Source organism: Battus philenor, unplaced genomic scaffold (assembly GCF_028537555.1).
Source record: "Battus philenor isolate CCGP_79_NKW_IND1 unplaced genomic scaffold, ilBatPhil1.0.hap1 SCAF_3, whole genome shotgun sequence".
Taxonomy (NCBI): Eukaryota; Metazoa; Arthropoda; class Insecta; order Lepidoptera; family Papilionidae; genus Battus; species Battus philenor.
Genome location: NW_027181693.1, coordinates 919661 through 947512, shown reverse-complemented (window position 1 = coordinate 947512; position 27852 = coordinate 919661). Strand labels below are relative to the sequence as shown.

The window sequence follows — 27852 nt, the reverse complement described above, 5'->3', positions numbered from 1 at the left end:
TTAAATGTCTTCATGGAGGAGATCGTTTTTTATTTTTTCTATGGCGGATCTTATTTTTGCTTGGATCTTCGAATCTGGTGGTGGTAAGGTGTTGTTCTAGAAAAAAAATATAGCGTTACCAGGTATGTGGTTCATTTGCAAGACATATTTCTCCCTCAAAGATCCTCACTATTCCGCATCCAGCGATTACCTGTGATCTTGACTACGTCAACTAGTGGGGGGCTTATTTATACCCTTTGTATTATTGCATACTGTGGGTTCTAGACTTAGAATAAAACACCACTAGTTCACATGGAGTCCTTTATTCACAAATCAGATGGTCACCCTATACACCCTACACAAAGTATACTTTCGCTTAGTCCAAACTTCACTTTCAAATCGCTCAAGAAATCACTGTCCAAATAACTAACCGAATAGTCTTTGTATCACTGATCGTAAATCTTAATCTTATAAATCGAAAAACAACACTGAACTGTCGACATGGGGAGTAAACCTATTTATACTATGGAGAAGGTTCTAATAAGTTCGAGATAATACTCGGTTAGAATTTCCGAGACCCAGGCTCGAGAATTTTGAGCCGATGACATAGTTGAGGTAGTGAGAAGTAACTGGATGCAGGCAGGGCATTCATTTATTCATTCAATCTGAATGAACTGAATCTGACTGAAGGAATGAATGAATTGATTATTTAAAATTGGAAAGACACTATGCAGTTGGTTTAAGATCGCTATGATTGACATTTGAAATGATGGTATATTCTCCGAGTCATCGAATTTGAATGTTTTTTGGGAAATAGAGATAAGAGTGGTGACCTGTGCGCAGATGGCGACCGTCTCGGCACGCGGCAGTAACCGCGATAGTCCAGCCGCGCCTGCCGCGTGGTGCGCGAAGCTGCACTCTGCGCTGCCGTCCACCACCCGGTACAGCAGCACTGGTTCCCCACCACGAATCACGTGCTCCAACCTCTGCAAATTTCGTATTAAAACATATTCAAACATCATCATTTTAGCCACACGATGTCTGCTAGATACAGGTCTCCCTAATAGGACTGCTTAGGAGCAAAATTTAGAGTCTCCTAAAGACCTAAGGAAGGTCTATCTGCATTGAGGGTGGACTACTATGGTATTTTGTGGGAGGGACGCATTGCTCGTGAAACCGTTGAGGCTGAAAGGTTATTGATTTTCGACCATGCACCAGAAGACGCGGCGTGGATAGACCTATAAGGTGGATATAGATGAAGCCACGAGAGATCGTTGGATGCTGGTAGCGCAAGGCCGATCATGACGACAATCTTTGGGGGATGACGTCTATCAGCTGAATGATGGTGATGTGAACATAATTTCCTCATCTTTAAAGGGTGTGAACTAGAAATGGTGATAAACAAACGGAGTCTCTGATCAACACCTAATTGGATCACTATCGAATCCCTTTTTGTGAATATTCCTCGTTAAATTCATTGCCAGAGTGTAATTCTAGATTTGTATTTCAATGTAGAGACTCCTTGGAGAAGAAGAGGTTTTGTAACTGACAAAAATGGAAGATTTAAATAAATCAAACCCCGTGATTGTTCTATGCTAAACACTATTACGGAAGGAGTCAATATAATGAGCAATGGATGAGCCACGAGGAGTGCCATAAGCTGCCAGCTCTCACGCCCTGCTCCAGCTGACGCGGCAGGACTGCGCTTGGTGGCAGGCATCTTAACTGGTCATGGTCTTTTATATAAACATCTGTTTACGTTAGGTGTGACGGACAGTCCTCTGGTGCAGAGCGTGCCTAGAAGAGGACGAGAATGCTGTTCATGTATTATTTCTGTGTAAGGGGGTGGCAGTCTCCAGGGCTACCCATCTCGAATCACAGAGGTATATCCCCGAAATCGCCGGCAACATCAAGTGTCTGCTGGGATATCTCGAGGAGTTGGGTTGGCTTGATTAAGACCAACCAAGATGCAAAGTAAACGCAGTGCTTGCTCACGGAAACCAGCCTGCTGAAGCAAGGTAAGTTGTGATAGAATGTATTGATAAAGTTACATGTCATTTCATCTGCGAAAATAAGATCTCTAAAGTTTTCCATAGTCGTGTCCACATAAGTGGTTGGTTGTGGCAACGTTTGTCGACATCCTTCTGGAGAACTCTTCAAATCTGTCTGGACTTGTTAGTCTGCAAATGGCCGATAACATAGCATCAAGTATAGTAGGTACAAGATAATTGTTTCGTTCGAGAACTGACCTGAAACCTGACGAGAGGAGTGTCGATAATGAAGTCCTTGATGCTGAGGAAGTGCGTGGCAAGTAGCAGATGTGGGCAGAGCTCGGCGCGGTACAGCAGCGTGTTGAGGCAAGCAGCAAGCAGACAAAGCCCGTCGGTTTCCGAGGTGCCTTTGCCGAACTCGTCTACGATCACCAATGACCTGCTCCCGCACTCTCTGATAGCTAGCGCCATCTACCGCAACCATATATTACGTATATACCCAATAAAATATAAAGTTTATAGATCTGTGATAATCTTCTGTGTTTTTCCACTTGTTAGTACATGTATCAGACGACACTGCTGGAAATAAATTATAGATTTCCATCAGGACCGGGTAGAAACAGTCCATCTTTAGTATCTTCCGAGGATCGTTAAAGTCCACCTTGTGGGTTGGACGTGGTTTCCACTCCAGATCCTTAATGTCCCAGTGGCCATGGCAAAATTTCTTTTGGAGTCAATTTCGGTGGAGCTTTGGCATATAGAGATATATGTCTACAAGTAAAGGTTGTGTGATTGTCTAGCTTGAAGTTAGGCAGTAAAAACCCAGAAGAAGAGGAATGAGACTTTTGAATGGCAGATTCAATTCCTCGGATACAATCTTCATTAATTTGTACAAATAAGTTTCCTGAGGATGGACAGCAGCACTCATAATACCACACTGTGATTGGCTACCAGCTTGTCAAGCTTGGGGAGTATGGTAGACCAAGGTTATGGAAAGGAGTTGGATGTGGGCAGTGGAAAACCAGTCACAATGGCCACCTTTGGAGAAGGACTATGCGTTGTATTGGGTGTCTTTGGTACGAAAGAACGTGTGACGTAACAAGCTGATGGCATACGATACCATGGAAGCTCTATTAAGCCCAAATTGTGTTACGCCACAATCCCATCATTCATCATCACTCCTTAATACCCACGACACCATCACAAATCACCGGGCTATCGACATACCAACATCATTTTATTGTCGTTGTAGGATTCTTCCTAGGGCTGATAGTTCTTGGAGATAATAACAACACGAAGTCCAAATAAAAGTGTGTATATTCACATCATTTGTCATTTGTTGTTTCTGAAGTTATGTTGCTAGCCGGTTTTTGGCTTTATACAGCTTCATCGAAATGGAGCCCGTGGAAACAGTCCACGGGCCGAAATTATAGGCTGTGGAACGTACCAGAGTTACGGCGAAGACGACCAAACGTGGAAAACTACAACCGTATAGGTGTATAGTGTAGTGAATGATTGAGTTAAGTATGTAGCGCGAAGCGAGGACTACGCGGCGGTCGGGAGAGACACGGGCTTCTCCAATGTATATTCACCAAGCGTAGCCCATATTTATACTAATTTAAAACATGGTTCAACCAATAAAAATTGTCAACCAATCACGAGTCGAGAATTATAGTACAGCGCCCTCTTTCGATATAGATATAAAGAATTATGTTTCTGTGGAATTCCCCTTTTTCGATGCGCCGCTGTACTAAGGTAATATAGCTCCGGCAGTATCACCGCTATTTTGTTCAGGATATTGTAAAATATATTAACAAAGACCTATGTTTCATAACGTGGTGCCCAAGCCCCAGATGGGTCGGTTTGATTGTTAATAAGGGAAATTAGATAATGGATTCAATTTGAAAGGCCATTTGAACGCGATGCTATGTTTCTATGCTAAAATTAACGACTACAATTAATTTGATATTTGAAGTGAGATTTTAAATACTATGTTGCGTTAACAAATTACTTTGTGATTTCTTCTTTAAATTTACCATTTAAGTTATTCAACAGTTCAGTATTTAATATTAAAAATAATCTATGATTTTTTTTATTTAGCCACTTCCGCACATGCAGTGGTAGTCGTGCAATGAAATGCACCGCCCGCCAGCCCGCTGATAAATGCGTATGCGGCAAACAATGCGAATCACACAACCGCCACCGCTAAATCACTCAATACGTGTTTCACCCCTCCACGGGGCATCTTCAGGAGTTATGTTACACCGATTAGTGCCAAACACAGAGTGCGGATGATATGCGGAAGTGGCTAAATACTAGTTCTTTCTTACTTAGGATGGATTTCCGCGAGGTAACGCCTGATTCCATTAAAAAAAGGTTATGTTATGGTGGAAGCATGCTACAAAAAACGTTGGTAAAAACTGTACTATGTAAAACATAACATATACTTGTCTTAGGTCGATGAGAAATGCGGACATGTGGGCGGCAACGCACTCCGTCGATTGAATTCTTGAATAGATATGGTTCACTACCCCTATCTCCGCTGACTCTGCCGGCACGAAGCTACCTATATGCGCCATGTAGACTATCAGACCTATAATAATGATTTATGTTATATGTGCCTTTGACTTCATTCGTGTGCTTTGAATAAAAAATAAAAAAAGAAAAGGACCAATATATAGCTACTTCCGCCATGCAGCATCAACATTAACTAAAAGTAAATTTGGTAGAAAAAACAGAAAATCAAAATGATCTTTCCTGTAATATTTTACAATTTGAAACTTAATATTTTTAAACGTATCCTTATCTGTGAAAACCCCATAATCAATTCTGTGGACGAAATTTTGTAGTGTTTAGATATGTTTACTACTAAGACATATTACAATTAAATAAATAAGAAAGGAACTAATATATAGCTACTTCCGCTATGCAGCAGTAGTCGTGCAATAAAGTGCACCGCCCGCCAGCCCGCTGACAAATGCGCGTACGGCAAACAATGCGAATTACACAACTACCACCGTTAAACCACTAAACACGTATTTTACCCCTCCACGGGGCATCCACAGGAGTAATGTTACACCGATTAGTGCCAAACACGGGAGACTCGGTGGCGGCTATATATTGGTCCTTTTCTTGCTAAGGATGGACTTCCGCAAATTAAGCCTGAATCCATAAGATATTAACCCTTTCACGACCACGGGGACGCCGGTGTCCCAAGCAAAAATTATGGATTAATTAAATATTTACGTAACCATTGTAAATAATTTTTTTGTTTTAACATTTCGGAAAGTACCTTTTTATCATTTTTTACTAGCAATATAGGATAACTAACACCGTTTATTGTCTATCGTCATCGGAACGTTAGAGTTCTTTTGGCGCGAATGATCTGCTGTTTGGAATAAATAATTGATATTGTAAAAGTGCTTTTCAAATTTTTACAGTGTCAAATTATCATTACCTGGTAAGTAAATTGTTATTCTAAATATTCAGTAGTAATGTGTTCATGTTGTATTCTGTGATAAATCGTTATAAAGATTATGGGACACGGATGTCCCTGTCGGCGTAAAGGGATACTTTTTACACGGAATTTCTTAACTTTTGGCCTGGTGATATACCAAAATGCTATCATTTTCTTATTGATATTTTTCGCAAAATATATTTCGTAAGGGACGTGAAGTTTTTGAACTTCGAAAAAATTAAATTCTTCAAATTTTTGTGGGTAGCGATATATAGCGATGAGGAAGATGACTTAGTGCTTGATGACGAAAACAAAAGACTTCTAGTACAGGATGATGACCAAGGGGTATTTGATGTCGAGGTGGAAGAAACGACGACTCTTCAACGGCAAGAATCACCTGAACCTTCAACATCTCAAAAAAACAATCCATCTAATCAGTAACCAATCATCTAACAATAGGAATTGTTTCGCCGAGTACCACAAATAACTTGCCCTATTATATTTATATTATTCATAAACAAGTAAAAAAAAGTACACTACGTAACAAATGTACATTATTTACAACAAAACAGACTTACCAATAAGAAAACTAACATTTAGATGTTTAAGTAGAAAATAACCCTTAGCGACCATAGGGACATATTTGTCCCATAAATTTCCAAAAAAATGTAAAACTTTTTTGAATTTTTTGTATAAATTATGTTTTTAGGATGCCTATTAATTCATTACATCTAGCTAAATTGATTAAATAAGGTACCGTAACCTTATGGTCCTGAAAGGGTTAAAAAATTGAGGAGTGGACCACCCTTAACAGTTAGGGGGACGAAAAATAGATGTTGTCCGATTCTCCACCCTGGCCGATATGCGCGCAAAGAGCCGTTTTGCAGGAGTTCAATCACGCACACCGTGACACGAGAATTTTATATATTAGATTTACTACATTCTTTAGTAACAACAAATTGAAAATGATAACAAATTAAATATTATAAAATCTCACTCTCTTTTATCTCAAATCTACGTTTCAATTTCTTCATGACAGGTCTTTGAGATTATCAGAGAATCTGAAATTAAAAATGCCAGCGATTTCTTCGTTTATGACCAAATCTTTCACCACACAGGTTGTTCGATTGTGGAATGATTTACCGCTGAACATAAAACCTGCCAACTACCTATTTTTAAGAAAATGATTAGGAAATATTTACTAGACCTATGATTATTAATCCGTTAATGCATTTCTTTTACTTCCTCTGTTTCTTTATTCTTTCTGAGGCAAGTGGGATCGAAATCAGTTTGATGTCTGTATATATTATTGTATTATATTTATAATATGTATTATACCTTATCCATCATTAATATATATGCTAATATCTATGTTTATATACATGTATGTTATTTATACTTCCACTGTTTCCATTCTTTGGTTGTCTGTAAGAGATTGCCTTGTACGACAAGACCGCCCATTTTACTTTTTTGTTTATTATTATGAAACTATTTAAATATATCTTAGTGTGTACAATAAAGAATATTAAAATTAAAAAAAAAAATCCATTAAATTCGATTTTCAAATATTTAATTTTTTTTTGGTTATGATGGTATATTGATATATGCTCACCAGTTTGTTTCAAGTACACTGACTTTCCACTTGCGTTGGGTCCAGTTAGGATCTTCACGAATCCTGCCTCGGAGCTGCTGTCCACGTCATTGGGGACCAGGTGGTCGCATGAGGTGATGTACAAAGGATGCTTCCCCTGCTTTATCTTGATCACCTTATCATTACTCAGTTTTGGTCGCACAAAGTTGAACTCCTTCGACACCTTCGCTATTGCTATAAAGCTGTATGTTTGCAGGTATGTTAAAACTTTGATTATTTACGTTGATTATTTTTACTTTCTAACTTTACGCCCCCTATGTAACATGTATAATTTTTATATTAAAACGAAAGCGTTAAATTTGGTTAGTCCACTTTGAAATTGCCCCCATTTGATAATTAAATCGAAACTTTCTGGCATGGGACCTACGTTGGGAAACACTAGTGTAAACAATGCGTATAATAAGAACAATTAAAAAACTAACTTTAGATAACTTTCGAATAGAGTATTAAATATTTAATGGAATCAGGCGTTATTTTGCGGAAGTCCATCCTAAGCAAGAAAAGGACCAATATTTAGCCACTTCCGTGCAACATCGGCGGGCTGGCGGGCGGTGCCTTTGTTGCATGACTACGACTGCATGTGCGGAAGTGGCTAAATATTGGTCCTTTTCTTACTTAGAATATTAAACACCCTTACCTTCCTATTTTAGCCGTAAAACTATACTGCTAGAAATAAATCAAAGACTTTAATATAGACCTAAAAGTTAGTTGTGAATCTAGTGCTAAATAAATAAATCGAAGTCCTTCTTGTCTAACTCATGAGATTCCCTTTACGACAAATGCTCCTCATACAGGGTTAAGCTGTATGAACGCCAAGAGTCACTTTCACCAAGAACCCGCAAAGTTCTAAAGCGAACTTGAACATCATCATCATTCACAGCCATTGGAAGTTCACTGCTGGACATATATTCCCAAAGATTTCCAATAGGACCAGAAGGGAACAGCCTGTATCTCATTGTCCGACCTTAACAAAGTATATCCATGTTGTGGGCAGACGTACCACACTACGTTTGTTTGTGATATCTATTCCAGAAACTGAAGGCTCCTGTGGTCATCTATTCTAGGCGTTATGTTACCTCACACTACTCACTAACTTGCCAATTTCTGATTCGCAGATAATTCTTGAACATATCCGAACTGTGTTTTTGTATCTCAAGTTATCACCGGTAACACAGATCAACCTTAAAATGATTACAAAATGAATAACTAAAAGTGTTACCAGTCGAGCTCAGCGCACTTGTCTATGACTGCTGCGAGGGTGTGGAGGTTCTCCATGATAACGGCAGTCAGCCGCATCATAATCCTGGTTTCATGCGCCACCACCTCGGGGTACGTGTCGCCTATCATCACGTCAAGCTCTACGAGGTGGAATATTTATTTATAGGATATACATAACAGCCGAAGTACATTATCAAAAATATTTTTTTTGATTATGAAGTAGTCCTAAATTTAAAATGCAACCCACACTGTACATATATATATATACATATATATAGGTTTTAGGAAAAATACAACATATATACAAAACACTATGAGGTTAAAGAGTTTATATATTTATTCATTTTCTTCACCATTTTCATATTTTAATTGATCCGTTTTTGGGACCTCTCAACCCCTTTATTGAGCGTCTGAACATTTTTATTTTAAACATGTTTTGTTTGTTTGTATTTTCTTACTCCCTTTTTCCTTCACTATCTATATTACTTTTCTTCTATTTTTCTAATTTTTATTCGTTCTCTTACCATTTATTTACATTTCATTCAGACCTCGCTTCTCTTCCGTCACTACACCCTTTTGGTATATCACAGTACAGTTTCAATTTTGATTTTTATTTCAGAACTATCATACTTTTGTCATATTATTATCATATTTTATTTATTATAATTAACAGTTTGTATCTAGTTCTTATTTTTACCCGACTTACGTTGCGTTTTTGATTATCATCATCTTTATAATTTTTCGGCAACACTTCTAAAATATATGGCAACACTCTTTGTCTCCAAGTAGGGAGACGATAGTGCCACTTTCCACCCTTCTTCCTAACTCTAGCTCACAATCTGCAGTTCGATTGTTCTTCACTTAATCTCATGTAATGATCACTTATCATCACCATCATCAGCCGATAGATGCTCACTTCATAGCCTAGGCCCCTGGTTACTTTTATTTTGTTTTCGGATCCTTCAGTTCTGAAAACTCAATTTCGATGAAAAAAAAGCCTCCAGTCTTGCAGCATTCTAAGCAGGAGCATTTTGAAAGCATTAAGTATCTTAAATATATCTAGATTTATTATATAGTAATAACAAACAGATGTACATGTAGTATAGATATGTATATATATTAATTTACATACCTTCGCAGCCTTTGTTTTTGTAGTGAATGTAGTCGTTGTTCTGAAACTGAATATTTACTGATTCGTATATTTAAGTTTAATTTGTACTGTTAATTATAAATCGAGGTAGTGTTAACTACCCGACCCACGTGTTGGTAGTGGGCCTGGACTTCTACTAGCGTCTCCGAGTCTGATGATGGATGGATATGGTACAGTACCATCGAGGCTTTTATAGGTAGCGTGATAATAACCCTGTCGTATCCTGACAAGCAACATCATTATATCAGCCGATAGATGCCCGCGACAAGGCGTAAGTCTACCCCAAAGATGACCACAATCAGAGGCGGATCTAGCTCGTGTAGCATCTGTATGCAATGACAACCTGGCGCCCCATAGGCCTGACCCCTCCCCCCCGACGCAGCTATAAATATTAACTTTGCCGTCGTAGCAAAAAAGTTTTTTCATATTCCAACAAGCTATTTTATAAGTACGTATAGCTTATCGTATGGTATTAGTTACGGTCTTTGTTATGATGGCAGAATAACACTCATTTTTTTGTAGCTGTAGCACATCTCTGTTGCGAAACTATGCGGCGAACTGCGATAGTTTATGTTTCGTATTGTGTTTTAAGTTTTATAGACAGCGTAACAGAAGTACACGGGCGCTACTCGAGCTAGAGCCGCCCTGGTCACAATAATCCCTAAACTCCCCCTAGCGACTATAAGTGGAACGACAGATCGATGTGGCTTGTAATCAATTTGATTGCAAAACCAGGACTTCCAAGACTGGACAACGCACATGTACGGATTATCTAAATAGCGTTAAAAGGATAAGACTCTCATTGGACTATTTTCACATATTTCGATTACACTGGGCTCAAGGTAACCCAGGCACCAGTCCATAACTATGTGGACAGTATAGGTACCCAAGGGCAGAGACCTATTTATGGTATGTCTTACTTCTAGCGTCTCTGATAGTGGTGTTTGTTTAAGGTAATTACCCCGTGCGCAAACGCAGTACTGACTTTCCAAGCAGGTGATGGAGTTGTAAGGCACCAGCGATTTAATTAAATCAAATCAAATATATGTAGGAATTGATGAGCGTTAGAGGGTCGCCTTATTGACCCATCATTGTCGCAGTAGATGTTCTTCCAGAAGGCAAGATATTTGGACCGAGCCCGGAAGATTTCCCCAAAAAAAAAAAACAAGATATTGCCAACCATGAACTTCATGTTGGGCAGCTCCTTCTGTTCCATGGTCAGGTTGTCATCCCATGCCTTCACTCCCAGCAGGTAACCCAAGTGCGGCATGTACAGCATGGTGCACTCCTCGATGAAGGACGGCAAGCGTTCCAACTCAACTTTCGCCGTTTCCGACATGAGCCCGTGCAGACTCGCCATCGTCTGTTTCTCTTTTGTTCACAAAAGATATACCTTTTTAAATTTCTATCATAAAAATACTTTTAATTTTAATCGTATATTAATTTACGTCAGGTAAGTTTCTTTTCTCAGAATAAGGTAGTCGGGTCTGTCGTTATAGGGAGAGGGTCTATTTAGGGTACTCGGGGTTGACGACCTGTGTAGCGTGTTAAATGAGGCCTTCTTGCAATTTCGGCGACTCTGAGGCGGACGATGGTTCGACGTGGTCTCGAACCATCGTGATAGCACCACGAGGGTTTCGGGGGTAACGTATCCACGCATACCCCGGGACGGGCTATCGAAAAATAGCACGGCGCGAGGGAAGACCGCGTGGCGGTCCCTGACCGGGAGATACCGCGGTCCCCCGTTTAGCGCAGAGGGCGACCACCGGGGGGGGGGGCTTAGTGGGTAGGAATCCCACATACCCCTGTCCTCCCCCCAGAGGCAGAGCATCTTGAATACCGGAAGATTTCCCCCACCAAAAAAAAAGGCCTTCTTGCAATGTATTGTTTATCTTCAATAAATAACCTTCGATCCTACCAATGCTATTTATTACCAGATGTTTGCTCTAGTCTGGCTTCTTCCTTACTTATTAACTTATTAAGTGGTTTCTTCTTTCAGCCGATGGACGATCATTGTAAAGCACGTCTCATTCAAAGATTGTCAAGATCACCGATCTTGCTCTGGACGCATCCAGCGGCTATTCATGATGTTCACTATCACATAGGTCCACCGAGTAAGTGCCAATTCACGTGAACCCTGACGTGAGAAAGTCGAAGACTTTTATCATCGACGTCGTTTGTAGAATTGCTCCTGTGAAGTAGCAGTGGGCGACCGACCGATGGCTGTTGACACCGAAAGTTTCTCGAGTGGCCATCACGAGCTGGTAGACGCAGTATGGCCCTCCCTCTAGATGAACCGGTGACAAAGTTAAAGTCGCCGGAAGTCACTGAATGTTAGCAGCGCAGGACCCATTATTGTGTCGATCGTTGAGAGAGGCCTATGCCTTATAGTGGACCTCCATTGGCAGAAAAGAAGAAGTCCGTAAATAGTAAAACATTTTGATTTATATTCTGTAACTTGTGTAAGTTACTGAGTAAAAAAGAGGTGTAAAATCATGTTAATTTAAATGTAGAGAGGATACATCCTTCCACCTTAGTTTAGTGATGAGTGACAAGATAAGACATAAGGTCTAAATTGCCACTTCACTAGCGCTTTTCTACCTTTACAGTTACTTACACGCCTCATGGGTTAATATATTGTATATAAAGTGGAAGTCCAGAAAGGTTAAGTACAGGAACAAGCCATTAAGAAGGCTAAGTGTAGAGATGCCTCTACGAAATCAATCATGAATCAAGGGATCCGTGGACAAACGAAGGTATCACGCTAAACCTAATGGGTTGACAAGTTGAGGTGACATGGCAGGTCACATTATGCACAGAACACTTGGATATTTCAGCTTTAAGGTTCAGGAGTGGGAATACCAGACCGGAAAGTCCAGCGTAGAAAGTCCAAGACCTGTTTAAAGCGGGCGGAAGATTACAGACGTACTCTGCTTCTGAGCGGTCCTGTTGAAAACTATGGGAGAACTGGATATACCAGCAGTTGTCGTCCTGAGGTTGATGTAATGAAAATTAGCATGTATTTTCCAGTACATGTAGCCTACTCTGCTTCTGAGCGGTCCTGTTGAAAACTATGGGGGAACTGGATATACCAGCAGTTGTCGTCCTGAGGTTGATGTAATGAAAATTAGCATGTATTTTCCGGTACATGTAGCCGAGCTGTTCCCTTTACTAGTTACATAGGTCACAGAGCCTTCCATACCGTAAAGCTTCCGACGAAGTTGTAAAAGCTCCCATTGCTAACATCATCCAAAACAATATATAGATTGATATCGAAAGATAAATTTGTCGTAAACATGAAAGAACAGATTCAGACTTACTGATATCTAGGTCCGAGTCGACTCCTGCCTTGACTGTGAATTTCCCTTCAGTCTTGGAGAGCTCAAAGTCTATAATTCGATTCATACACAGCGCCATCTGGTGGTAGAAGTTTTGTAATAAGTGTAAAAAATAAAGCGATGTCATTATTTGAACCGGCAGCCATTTTGTTATAAATTATAAAAATGAGCTCTAAGTAAGAAAAGAACCAATATTTAGCAACTTCCGCACATGCACTTTGTTGCACGACTACCACTGCATGTGCGGAAGTGGCTAAACATTGGTCTTTTTTTACTTAGGATGGACTTCCGCAAGGTAACACCTGATTCCATTAAATAAAATGAGCTCTGTTATTGAAAAAAGCTTATTTGAAATTATATTCATTGGAAAATCATATTGTACAGGTGTCCATCTCCTGTGTTGATGCAATGGGTTCATTTTCTCTGACTTCAAATTGTAGATATCTTCTTCTATGATAGCTTTCATGGCTAGTAAGGCGACATTTAAGTGCGGTGCCATTCCCTGCTTAAGTTCACGTTATGTTGGGTTCTTGATATTTCCAACTACTAGAAAAAATTCTAGATAATCCTGGACCGAATGATATAACAGAAAGTATTCAGAAGAGTATCGCGAGAATAGAAATAGAGAAAATGATTAGAGGAATTAAAATGGAACAAAGAAATGACTTTTAACACGTTCACTGCGGCTTGAGGTCGATTCAGCCTCATGGTAAACTTTGCACTGGTGCGGCGCGTAAAACTCGTGTTTTCTCTCTAGTGCGGCGGCTGCAAAAATATTGATGAACATGTGGCAGAAAAGGCCTCAACCGCACTACTAGGAAGTTCAGCTTGAGGTTGATTCGACCTCAGCCGCACCAGCTGAAAGTTCTTCAAAATTGGGCCCGCAGTGAACGTGTTTATAGCTCTTGAGGGTAAATATGTTTACCTCGTACAAGTTGCGATTGTCGCTGCAAGCCAGCTGTTGCAGCAGTTCGCTGGTCGACCCTGCCCGCTCGCACAACTCGCAGATCAGCACCGCGTGGTACAATGTCTGTTTACCCTCAATTAGTTCAAACTTTTGCTTAAGGTTGTGCACTCAAATGTTTATTATTATAGAGCATAGACTAACTTTTTTATGAGACAATTTCTTATGACCTCCCAGACTTTATGTCGTCCAGAGACCTAACGCTGACCCTATTTACTGCATAAAAATGTTTTTTTATTTTAATATGTTTGTTTTTGCGGTGTTTTTCAATCGTGTTTCATTTAAGTGCGATAGTTCAACTGAAAGCTTTCAAAACGACGTAATCCGATTTTAAATGTGTTTGGCATGTAACTAGCTTACCATCCCGTACTCCGGATTTTAACATAAAAAATCGCATAACTATCAAATTTTTATAAGAAAGATTTTATCATCTTTTCAGTCAAATGATGTCCATTTCTGGACATATGTCTGCCTCATTGATTTCCAATAAGACCGGTTGGAAGCTGTCTACATCCAGTGTTTTTAGATATTACATATAGAAGTAAATGCCACGTAACCCTTAAGAGATTGCAGTGCAGAGTTTGAACTATTTCGTCTTGCCAAGAACAAAGAAATACACAGAAGTAGCTGGTAAAAGTTCAGTAATTTCATTTATTCCAATCAGTGCGTCTTGGAGGAAGAAGGTGACTCATCTAAACCGGCTCCACACATGGTATATTTATCGATATATATATGTGTGGTAATCGGGATGCAGGGATTGAATTTTAAAGTCCTTCGTGGGGCACAAATATTTATACCATCTGACGTTCCTATTCACGTATGATCTAACGTTCCATTCCACACACACACACACACACACACACATATATATATATATTTTCCTCTTTTCTACAATAATTTCAGCCTATAAACGCTCAAGGTAGTCAGGTAACGAAGCATACAGGGGGAGAATCAGCCAACCCGTCGTCTCTGTTTGCCAAGTATTGGCCGTTTTGCGACTGAAATGATAATTATCATGACTGTTTCAGCCCATGGACGCCCACTGCAAGGCCCAGGTCTCCCCCAAAGATATTTATGGGGGATATACTATAATCGCCAGGTTCTAAACCAGTGTTTCCCAACCTTTTTTGTGCCATGTTCCAACTAAGCCTTTCTGAAATTGTTACATTAATTTTATGTAAAAGCTAGAAGGTTAAACTTATGTATACTTTATTTTCAAATTGCCCTGTTTAACTATCAAATTGGATCTGTGGGCCCAACGTTGGGAAACACTGATCTAAACAAAGTGAAGATAAGTGATAACAAGGTATGTACGTACATTGTAAAGCGATTTCCACTGGAAAGGTTTCGCTGATAACGCCTTGATTTTCGCCAGAATACCCTGATGAGAAAAAAGATGCACCTAACTAAAGGTTTTCAAAAAAATTATTCATTTCTGGAGGTAGACTGAAGGTCTGGGTCTAGGCGTAGTCTCAAGGACTTCATGAGACAGTCGAAGAGGTACGGCATCTCAAGACAAACATATTAAATATAATTTATTTAGCCTAATAATGACGAGAGATTTACCAACGGTCATATAAATACATTCAAAGTCAATATAGATAAATAATTAAGTTATTTATTGATTCATTTTCAACATTAACTAAAAGTAAATTTAGTAGAAACCAGAACCCAAAATGGTCTTTCCTATAATGTTATTTTACAATTTAAAACTTAATATTTTTAAAAGTATCGTTATCTGTGAAAACCCCATAATAAAACTCTGTAAACGGAATTTTTTAGTTTTTAGATATATTCATTACTAAGACGTATTACAATTAAATAAATAAGAAAGGAATTAATATCTAGCTACTTCCGCTATGCAGCAGTAGTCGTGCAATAAAGTGCACCGCCCGCCTGCCCGCTGATAAATGCGCGTGCGGTAAATAATGCTAAATACAACTACCGCCGTTGATCTACTCGACACGTGTTTCACCCCTCCACGGGGCATCCTCAGATGTTAGATCGGCGCACTTCATTGCACGACTACTGCTGCATAGCGGAAGTAGCTATATATTAGTCCCTTTCTTAGTCAGAATGGACTAACGCGAGGAAACGCCTGATTCTATTAGATAATTAAATAAATGTTTATTTTAAGATATTTTATCAAAGCTTGATTGATAGTTTAAAATTTTCTTTTTTAATGACTACAATTAGGTTTTTATTAAAGATTTGTTAAACATGTAGAACCTTTAATTGCGCAAAAGGTCATCGCATTTACTGTTAATAAAAATATGGTACATCTTATTTAAAAGACTCTTCCTAGGACCAGAAGCCTTAGAGGTAATAACAACACGAAGTACTAAGTGCAAGTTTGTATATTCATTGCTATTTGCTATTTAATGTTGTGCCGCTAGCAGGTATTGGCTTTGTGCAGCTTCATCGAAATTGAGCCCGTGGAAACAGAGGTCCATGGACTAAAAAATTTACTCTGGGGATCGTACTCCAGTTACGACGAAGACGTCTACACGCGGAGAACTATAAACATGTAGGTGTATAGTGTAGTGAGTGGGGTGTAGTGTATGTAGCACGAAGCGAGGACTACTCGGCAGTCGGGAGAGACATGGGCCTCTCCGGACCGCCCTCACTTGAACGCGGGTTAGGCGGACGCGGCCGCCGTGTCATGTGTAGGTGAGTAGTGCATGACATATGCATCGAGACCGCCGGGGCTCGATGTGAGGCGTGTATCCAGGCGTTGAGACGGGAGAGCGGATATTATTTAAATTCCGCTTTAAGGGCGGGAGAATTATATTTCTGTGGAATTCCCCTTTTCGATGCGCCGTTGACGACGACGTAATAATTATAATATAATACTACACATTAGAATTAAATATTGTTTACTATCTGTCCTTGCAGAGTGTACTGCTAGATGTCATTGATCTGTTGCATTTGAAAAGAAAAAAAATAATGTAACATCAGGTGATCACTTTTTAAGTTATGATTGGAAAAATGTGTAAACGCCTTAGAGCTTTTTCACCCCTAACAATATTTATCGTGTAATAAAAGTGTGACCCTTCTTTTTCGAGAAACAGTATCAACTGAAAATGTAGGGTAGATGAAAATTTGGTATTTATTTGCGTGATAAAAAATAAAAAAAAATTAACAATTATTTGTTAGTCTTACGTTGACATTCTTTATGAAGCGAAGGGAAGAACAGATGTTCCTCATCAGAGAGTCGTTCAGTGGTTTCGTGAAGAACTCCACGACGTCGAGCCGTCGTTGCAGCGTCTTTATATCTGAACTTGGGTGACGAAGTAACACCCTGGGGTTTAGAATGAGGGTTAATCATCAGCTCCATGATATTTGGTTTCTTCTTCCAACTCTTCTACTGTGAAAACTACGTTAGAAGTTCAGAAGATATTCATCTCTGCCATAGGCTTTATCCAAAGATCACCATGATCTTTGACCTTGCGCTGCCCGCTTTTAGCGACTTTTCACGACTTTGACTTTGTCGTCGGTCCATCTAGAGGGGTTTTGATCAGCTTCCTCTCCAAGAAAGAGGCCATAGAGACAAATATGTAAACTTTCTTTATATATTCTGAAAGTTGTCAAGTAACTGTTCAATTTTTTTTTTACTTAAAGTACTTTCTTCAACGTACCCACTTTCAAAGTATAAAGAAAATTGTAAAAAAATTGGTTGAAATCTATCTGTAATTACGGTGTGACCACTTGTGGTGACACACCACACAATAAATATCTATATCACTTAACCAAGAGATATAGATATTTTTTTTAAATACAGAGAAGTTAGTTAAAGATGTGAAAGTTTTAATGGCATGTAATGTATGGTAAACCCTATCCAAAAGTCAATAGTCTCAGAAATAATAAATAACGTCATAATAATATAGTATTTAATGGAATCAGGCGTTACCTTGCGGAAGTCCATCCTAAGTAAGAAAAGGACCAATATTTAGCCACTTCCGCACATGCAGTGGTAGTCGTGCAACAAAGTGCACCGCACGCCAGCCCGCTGATAAAACCGTATGCGGCAAACAATGCGATTTATACAACTGCCACCGTCAAATCACTCAACACGTGTTTCACCCCTCCACGGGGCATCTTCAGGAGTTATGTTACACCGATTAGTGCCAAACACAGAGTTTCTCTCTAGAGAGAGAAACGCATTTATCAGCGGGCTGGCGGGCGGTGCACTTTGTTACACGACTACCACTGCATGTGCGGAAGTGGCTAAATATTGGTCCTTTTCTTACTGATAATATAGTAAATAAAGCGTGTTTAAAATACGTATTTATTTTATTCTTGCAGACTTTGTACTGCCAGAAGTTATTTTCCTGTCGCATACCAATACATTTAGCATATTTTAGGGTGATTGAAAATACACGTAAAAGGCTTTAAACACAAATGAGCACCTATAACCAAACACACTGTATATAGCAATTGAAAACCTCTATACAATGTTATCAAATTATAAGTGTAATAACTTTTAAGAACAAATTTGCAGTGACCTTAGCCGCGCGTGTCCCACGCGTGATGCGCACTTGCCCAACAGCTGGTATAAGCTGAGACCCTCTCTGCTGGAGCCGAGAGCACCACGCTTGAACGCGCTGGGATGCGGCTGCGAGCTGAACACCTGAAGACCGCGGTATGTGTCTTCGTCCATCCACACCATATCCGCTCTGTTATAACTTGAGATTTAAGCGACAAGAGGTATGTAACTTTATGCAATTTTAAATTAAGAACATATATCTATCCCCCGATTTACACGGTACTTCTTTTACACGTTTTTGCTTTTACACGGTTTTCCAAATAATTCTTTTTTTTTTGTTTTTATCGCACTCTACTAAATGGTACTGCGATTGAACACGTGTGCTGTGTACACATTTCACGGGGAATCCCGAGCGTATGAGCGGAATTCCTGCACACATATTTCTTCGCATAAAATTAAAATTTTATCTACGGAAAATTGTATTTGAGTGAAAGTTTCGCAGTTTCAGAAAGATTTAATTTTCCATATTAATAAATTACATGTGAGTACATAATTTAGATTATTATATATGAAAAAACAGTGTTTCCGTAATATATTAAATATTTTAACTTGTCAATGCATTTTATTTTTATTTCTGTGTACACCTTAAAATATTGAAAAAAATCACAACTGTTATATAGCAAAATCATGCATTTTCTGCAAGCTTTTCGATTTACACGGTTTTGACTTGAAAATTTTTAATTTTCCATTTACACCTTTTTCTCAGGAACGTATCTACCGTGTAAATCGGGGGATAGGTGTATTTGTTGAGTGGTGTGAAATGATTATAAATGATTCAAGTCTTAACCAGGAGTAATATCGAAGCCAAATCCGGGGACGATATCCTAGTGTCATTTGAGTGGTTAAAACAATGGTATCCTGACATTATACCAATTTACATTTAACTGACAGTGATTTGGCACACACGCACAAGAACATTTGAAATTTTATTATTTGTTTTGCGACTTTTATTTCGTCGATTACAGGCAAAGCATTTGACCTCTCTCTCGTCTGATGTTTTTTTTTATGGCTCCCGCTATTGGGGGCCTCTCGTACCCCTAATTCGTTGGGATCAGGGTCTTTGTTTACAAATAAGTTTATCAAATTTTTATCTTTATTCTTCACTCACTTTCATACTTCTCAATTTATTTTATTCTTACCTTTTTTTCTTTCATAATATCTTTCATTTTTTATTTATATCAATAATCGAATATTCAGTTAAGTGACGAGGTCCATTATGCCACATGCTTGTCAAGAAGAAACATATTTAACACGTTCACTGCGGGCCCAATTTTGAAGAACTTTCAGCTGGTGCGGCTGAGGTTGAATCAGCCTCAAGCTGAACTTCCTAGTAGTGCGGTTGAGGCCTTTTCTGCCTCATGTTTTAATCAATTTTTTTACAATATTGAGCCAATGCTTCGCAGACATAAAGAAAGCCATATTTGTCTTTGTCATACCTCATACGGTTGAGTGTAAACAGCCGCCGCACTAGAGAGAAAACACGAGTTTTACGCGCCGCACCAGTGCAAAGTTTACCATGAGGCTGAATCGGCCTCAAGCCGCAGTGAACGTGTTAATCTTGACTTGAAGACTCCTAAGTTAGAGTTGGCTGGAAACAATGACGCCGGTATACCCTTGACTGTTTGTGCTATGAAAATAGTATCAAAACCCATTATCTATGCCGCATATAACGGATCGTGGCCTTCACTCTGTACCTTTTTTTTTATAATGGCTCCCGTTATTGGGAGCCTCTCGTACCCCCTATCTGGTGTGGGACAGGGACTTGTTGTTTACATTTATTTTATTTTTTCACATACTTTTTATTTTTTTATTTTCTTTCATACTTCATATTATCTGTCGTTCATTTCTTTCTTTCCACAATTCCACTATCTTTCTCTTTCTCTCTGTATCGCCTTTCATGTATTCCTATGTACCTCTTGGCTCCAATCACCATTGATTGAATGAGCAATGTGCCCGCCTATTGCCACTTTATACAAACAATTGTTTTAGCTACGTCGGTGATATTGTTTCTTATGCAGATATCTTTCTGATTCGATCTCGCAGCTTTAAGGTTTACTACATGAATAAATATATTTTGATCACGCCAAATTATTTCAATGTCAACGTTTTGCTTTATTTTCTAAATCTAATATATAAAATTCTCGTGTCACGGTGTTCGAACTTGAACTCCTCTGAAACGGCTTGACTGATTTTTGCCAAATTTAATATGCGTATTCGGTAGGTCTAAGAGTCGGCTACTATCTATTTTCTATACCCCTAAGTGATAAAGGTTGTTCACACTTAAAAAATTTTTTTTTATTTTTTTAAGGAAATTTTTGTTTTTATTTTTTATGATACAGCATACAAGAATACATACAACCATAAATTTTCACCCCTCTACGATCAACCCTTATTTTTTTATTTGTAAATTAAAATATCAATTTTTTTTGCAAAACAACGTTTGCGGGATCAGCTAGTAATATATAAACACTTTACATGAGCTGGCGGTTGAGGTTGAGTTATACCAATTTTAACAAATGTATTTTTTTTGATAGAGAGATAATTTTTTATTGATCGTATTTTAATACCTATTATCCTATTCGGAACGAGGACGAATTCAAAAGTAAATAATTTAAAATGTTCAAGCCATCATTGAGTTACAAATGGTGTAACTAATATGACATACGTATATATAAATTTAAAATTATCACTTACAGAGATATTCTCTTCAAGCAGAGAAACTGCGGTGTTCCGTGCATGCTTAGACTCAATTTAGACCAATTGAGATCTAGATATCTGAGCAAGGCGCCGAGGGCATGGATACTTTGGACCTGGGCAAAATCGACAGCTGTCCGCAGGAACATTGCACGGTCCTCATCCGAGCAACCAGAGGGCTCGTGTGGAAGAGAGAGGGAGAGGACACGGCGTCTGCACGCTTCGTAGCCTGTATGCAGGTTATAATTAAAATTTCCGTATTTAATGGAATCGGATGTTACCTTGCGAAAGTCCATCCTAAGTAAGAAAAGGACCAATATTTAGCCACTTCCGCATATGCAGTGGTAGTCGTGCAACAAAGTGCACCGCCCGCCAGCCCGCTGATAAATGCGTGTGCGGCAAACAATGCAAATTACACAACTGCCACCGTTAACTCACTAAACATGTGTTTCACCCCTCCACTGGTCATCTTCAGGAGTTATGTTACAACGATTAGTGCCAAACACAGAGTCTGTGTTTGGCACTAATCGTTGTGTGAATTAACGCTACCACTGCATGTGCGGAAGTGACTAAATATTGGTACTTTTCTTATTTAAAATTTCCGTCACAGCATACATGGTGTCCCAAAAGTTTACATTTTGACTGTGATTAAAATAATTATGTTTTCGTAGACTTGTTTAAAACTTGAGAGGTGACAAAAAAAAACGAAAATATCACGAAAGTAGGTTCAAAAACTCACAAATTCTCAAATATCATGGGGGTGAATTGGATAGGTATTGAGGACTAATCGGTGTAACATTACTCCTGAGGATGCCCCGTGGAGGGATGAAACACGTGTTGAGTGATTTAACGGTGGCAGTTGTGTAATTCGCGTTATTTGCCGCACGCGCATTTATTAGCGGGCTGGTGGGGGGTGCACTTTATTGCATGACTACCACTGCATGGCGGAAGTAGCTATACATTAGTCCTTTTCTAACTTCTGATCATATTGATAAAGTCGTCTGTCCATCTCGTTGTAATCTTTTCAGCCAATGGGCGTCTTCTGCTAGGCATAGGCTCCAATTATCACCATGATGATCGGTCATGCGCTGTCAGCATCCATCGACTTCCCACGACATTAACCATGTCGTTAGTCCACCTAGTGGGCTGCATACCCACGCTGCGTCTACCGGCTCGTGATCACCACTCCAGAATATTCCATTCACAAAAACCATCGATTGCATGAGCAATGTGTCCCGCCAACTGCTACATCAGACAAGCCTTTCTTAGAGCTACGTTTGTGATCTTGGTTCCTCTGCGGATCTTCTCATTTTTGAACCGATCTTACAGCGAAACCACCAGCATAGCCCTCTCCATTCCTCCCTGGGTGACCTAGAGTCTTTTTATGAGGGCCGTTGACATAATTACGAATTAAAATTGAAATTTTATAAACACTTACTGTACTCTTTTGAGGATATGAAGATGAGCTTGCAGCGTCCGTCCTGATTGGTTTCATTGAAGACAACCGATTTGACGGTAGACACCAGGGTGCCTTGCGTCTTGCCGTCCACAAGTACCATCACAGGTTCCACTTGCCGGAACAGGCTCATGAATACCTGATGCTCTGGTGGACGATCCACCGTCTCTTCTAGCACGTACAGCTATAAACTTTGTGTTTTATTTGGTACATACTTATTAACACAACCGCGGAAAAAGTTCTATTAACAAGCCGATAAAACAAGAAGGTAGGTGTAAGTTTGGCTGTATTTGTTTTTTGATTTTATGAAAAGTTGTTCATTTTATATTTAATCATCAGTAATATAGGTTACAGTGATGTGTCATGGCACAATCTTTTCAGGTAATATAGGTTAATACTTAAGTACCTTTTATTTATACTGAAGTAGTGTCCAATTTGTTAGAATTTTCTATTAAATTGGAGAATCAAATCGACCTCTTATATAATGACATATGATTTTTAGTAGGTCGGAATATTGCTCGCAAACTATTGTTCGTTTTTTTTTTTATATTCAATAGGATTCATCATTAAAAATACACCTAATAGGGGGCGTACCAACTCAGCGTCTCATACTCTATCAACTATTATTTTTAAACGGTTTTATTTAGTTCGACTCATACGAAATTTGTTTATTTGGGTCAAAATTATAAATTGAAATTTAAGCACCTTCCCGTTGTCAGATTGATCTGAAATTTGGTACACACGTTTAATTTAGATGACAATACAATATAATAAAATCAATAACATTATTAATCTAAGATGGCCGCCGATACAAAATGGCGGATTACATATTTTTCCTTAACCCCCATAATATGGGTATCAAATGAAAGGGCTACACTAGTAAAACACGATGATTATGTCAAAATTTCAAATTCAAGATGGACGCCGTTCCAATATGGCGGACTAGATACATATTTTTCCACAACCACCACAATATGGGTATCAAAAAACGGTTTAAATTTTAAGTTTTTTAAATGTATTTATTTAATAATAATATTAATACATCAATAATTTTCTGCTCACCCCGTTTTACTAATCATCTTACCGCGTACACTGTAGTATTGAGGTATATAAGTACTAAGTACACTATAGTATGATTCCTTTACTGGTAATTATTTGAATGAAAATGCTATATTAACCTCTCCTGTTTGCAATGTGTAATATGCTGCACCCAATCTTCCGCTGCGACTGTATACCGCCAATAGACGCTGGTTCAATCACATAAATTAAATGTTAGACATAAAGACAATCATTTATTTTAAATATTATAAATATCAATAAGTGTTCTTAACACGTTCACTGCGGCTTGAGGTCGATTCAGCCTCATGGTAGACTTTGCACTGGTGCGGCGCGTAAAACTCGTGTTTTCTCTCTAGCGCGGCGGCTGTTTACACTCAACCGTATGAGGTATGACAAAGACAAATATAGCTTTCTTTATGTCTGCGAAGCATTGACTCAATATTGTAACAAAATATTGATGAACATGAGACAGAAAAGGCCTCAACCGCACTACTAGGAAGTTCAGCTTGAGGCTGATTCGACCTCAGCCGCACCAGCTGAAAGTTCTTCAAAATTGGACCCGCAGTGAACGTGTTAATATATGTAAAATAAATTTAATCCTTTATACTTGAGTACAGTAACCGACGATAAATATTGCAAATCGACTTTAGGAAAGAGACAATCGGCTGATTTCGGCTTTGTAGAGCGTTATCTCTGTCGCACGAAATACAACAACTGACAAAACGTCACATAGATGGTGTGGGACAGAGATAGTGCTTTACGAAGCCGAAAGTAGCCGATTGTCTCTTTCCATAGGTCGATGTGGAATATTTATCGGCTGGTACTGTACATGTCGAATATACCAACCAATAAATCGAAACGTAAAATAGTCACACACACTAACACACAAAACTTTTATAATTTATTATTTAATGTATCTTGACATCTTTACGAACATAATTTCTTAAACATTGAGACTTTGTAATTTTGTTTGTTTGATATTTTATAAAACAATTGCCTTCAGTAGACAAATAAATAACGAATGTTACACAATATCGTATTTTAGAGGCACAGAAAGTGCTCTGTAACAATCTTTTTAAATGCAAACAGCGATTTAGCGCATCTTATTGGTTTTATTTATATATATATATATATATATATATATATATATATATATATATGTATGTATGTACATACATTGTTTCTCAAGATGTTAATGCCGTTAGCCTTAGGGCTTCACGGAGCGGAAGGGTCCGTGGTATATATGTATATATATATATATATATATATATATATATATATATATATATAAATATATATATATATATATATAGGGGATATCAAACCGATACTACTTTCCCCTCACTACCCTGACGTGTCAGATGTCCCACATACATAGTAAGCTAGAAGGCTTTTAAAGGAACTTTGCAGGGCCTCCAATCTGATTATATTTTTTTTGCTAAACTTTCTGATAGATATGTTTAAAAATGGAATTTTTGGATATTTTAATCCATGTAAAACAATGCCTTTTTAATACAAATATACGCGTTTGTGGAAACTATTAAATTGAACTGTAAAATAAAAAAAAAACTATGGACTTCGTGAAAATTGCATACGTCGACAATACTTTGTTTTAATGCGTCATTACAAGAAAAAAAATGCGGCCAAATACTCTCAGTACGGAATTCTATTGGGATAATAATATTGTAATATTTTTTTCCAGTTTAAACACTAAGGTGATGTCAAAAAAAATATGAACTATATTTTGTGACAACGTATATTTAATGACGAAAGCACTCCATACCTCTTCGGCCTCCGACTCCTCGCTGGTCTCCTGATTGTCGCCCGTATTCGCGTTACTGTCAGTGATTTCCTTGATACTATAAAACAATAATTAACGTCTTAAAATACATTATTCGTTTTTACATCTTACTGAATTAAATTCAGGTCGTAAAACTATATTTAAAATTTTAATTAAATTTTATTTTTTTCCGAAATTTATGTTTACAGTACCCGGCGATAAATATTACACATCGGCCTTTGGAAAGAGACAATCGGCTAATTTCTGCTTCGTAGAGCACTATCTCTGTCCCACACTACCTGTGTGACGTTTTGTCAGTTGTTGTATTTCGTGCGACAGAGATAACGCTCTACAAAGCCGAAATCAGCCGATTGTCTCTTTCCACAGGTCGATGTGAAATATTTATTGCCTGGTATTGTACCTAATTTAATATCTGTACGCAATTATGTAGCGCTTATTTTTTTAATCTGTTACAATAAACAATTGCTTTAATTCAATGTAGTAGTATAATGTATGTGTATATATATATACATATATACATATCTTTAACAATTATGTAGATGATAATAAATAAGCTTATATCATAAAAATTAATAAAACAAAATTGTTTTATTCATTGTATTTGCAAATGGTGTATGCACAGAGTCTGAATATCCGACCATGGAAAGAAGTTAGATGGGTTTATTTTAAAAATGTTATGTAAAGAAACCAAATTATGTCGTCACAATTGCAATATATCATTTACGTGAGTACAAATTTAATTACATAATATTTTACGATAATCTACTGAAATAGAATACTAAATATGCGCACGTAACAATTAAATTAAGATTGTTCACAACGAATATTGTAATTATTGAAATAACATGGGAGCGGATCTCTTTCACTTACCGTTTACATCTACTAATGATGAATAATTTATGAGTAGAATCTTTATCTCTATTTTCAGAACTAGGATCAGTGTTCTGTTTTGTTATATTATTACTAGACGCACTGCTATTTTCCATATTGAAATAAATAATCACAATACGCAATCTCCGATCAATCTTCACACCGTATGTCAATACGACAGATAATTAAACATTTTCCCGCCAATTTTAAATTAAAAAAAAAAGTGACGGCGAGCTATGTTTTTGATATGTAAATTATTTGCTTATTTAAAATATTACATCTATTGTTAAAAATTTAGGAATATGTGCGCACCTAAAGATATTATATATTCGCAATTTTATAATTACATAATTATAATATTTTTAAGTACGTAATGACCTAACAATCTTACGCAATATGCAGACAATGCAGGGCAGACATATAAACCCTTTCCCGCCAATTTTAGGTTACTTTTTTTATAGTATATGCTAATGATTTTCTTTTTAATTATTTTGTATAAATTATTTAAAACTTTAAATCTTTAACGAAATAATAAGAATATTGGTAAAGATAATTATAAAAGATGAATCAATTAAACGCAAATTTCAAACAATCTCAAATTACCGTATGACAACACCACCGATATACATGTAAAACCATGAACCATGAATGATATTTTTGTATATTAATACATATATTACAAAAAACTTAAAATCTTTTTTGAAATATTTGGCAATTTTTGCTTAGACTATTATAAAAATATAAAATAAATAAAACGACTATTCACATTGGATCATTTTAATAAAAAAGTAAACAGTAATAAAGACAAAAGTTTTTTTGGTTTTGTAATATTTTTTTTCGATTTCATGACCTTTTTAATTACATATTTATTATGATTAGAAATCTTTTACACATTTTGATATTGTTATAAATAACATAATGGCGACTGTGGCGTGTTGGCGTTCGTTTGACCTGATTTGAATTTAATTTCAGTCAACAGCACGGTGGCCACGTAACTTATGGCAACATTACAGTAAACTACAACAATAAAAAATTCTCTAATTTGTTTGGATGTTTTATATTACATACTAGGGAATATAACTCTTGATTGATGTGGTGGTTATATATAAAAAAAATTAAGTAAAAAATTTAACTATATTCAATGCTTATTATATTCAATATTCATATTTTTTTTCTCATAATTTTTTTTAAGTGGAGTCATTCCGTAAATCAATAGTAATTTCATGTTCTAAAATTTTTAAAGTTACTGCGCCATTTTTTAAATTTCTTATATTTAATCAGACACTTTAAAATATAACGAAATTTATAGAAATATTTATTAATGAGATCGGTAAAATATTTATCTAGTTATGACGTCAGCAAGGGATATGAGAGTCAATTTACAATGTACAGAATTCAGTTAGTTCAGAAAGTTTATTTTTGGAGTAACTATTGGTAAACAATCCGTCAAAAACGACCTTCTAATTTTAAAAGCTAGAGCGATAGACACGTTAGGTATAAAATCAGACCAGTGTGTTTTAGGGTCACAGATAAATTAGAAATTCTCGCGAACTGAATATCTGTTCCGTAGATAATATTAGTTTGTTTTTCTTATTTTATTTTTTTTTATAAGTCAAATAATAATGCAGTAGTGTACATGCGGTTGTTTTTTTTAAATCATTTCCCAATCCTGTTCTCT

The 27852-nt window shown here is 37.5% G+C and overlaps 1 protein-coding gene across 1 annotated transcript; it reads right to left on the bottom strand.

Annotated features, from left to right (window-relative positions):
• LOC137926626 (mutS protein homolog 5-like) lies at positions 1-26290 on the bottom strand. Its single transcript, XM_068770291.1, has 18 exons — positions 26175-26290; positions 25287-25362; positions 23623-23691; positions 22427-22628; positions 20989-21217; positions 18254-18424; positions 16911-17049; positions 15067-15129; positions 13710-13814; positions 12767-12863; positions 10627-10817; positions 9429-9474; positions 8298-8436; positions 7040-7260; positions 4418-4563; positions 2229-2441; positions 813-965; positions 1-96 (listed from the first exon to the last, which is right to left on the bottom strand). The coding sequence occupies exons 1-18, from the start codon at positions 26288-26290 to the stop codon at positions 1-3; spliced, it is 2472 nt and encodes an 823-aa protein (XP_068626392.1).
• Between the last annotated feature and the right edge of the window lie 1562 nt (positions 26291-27852).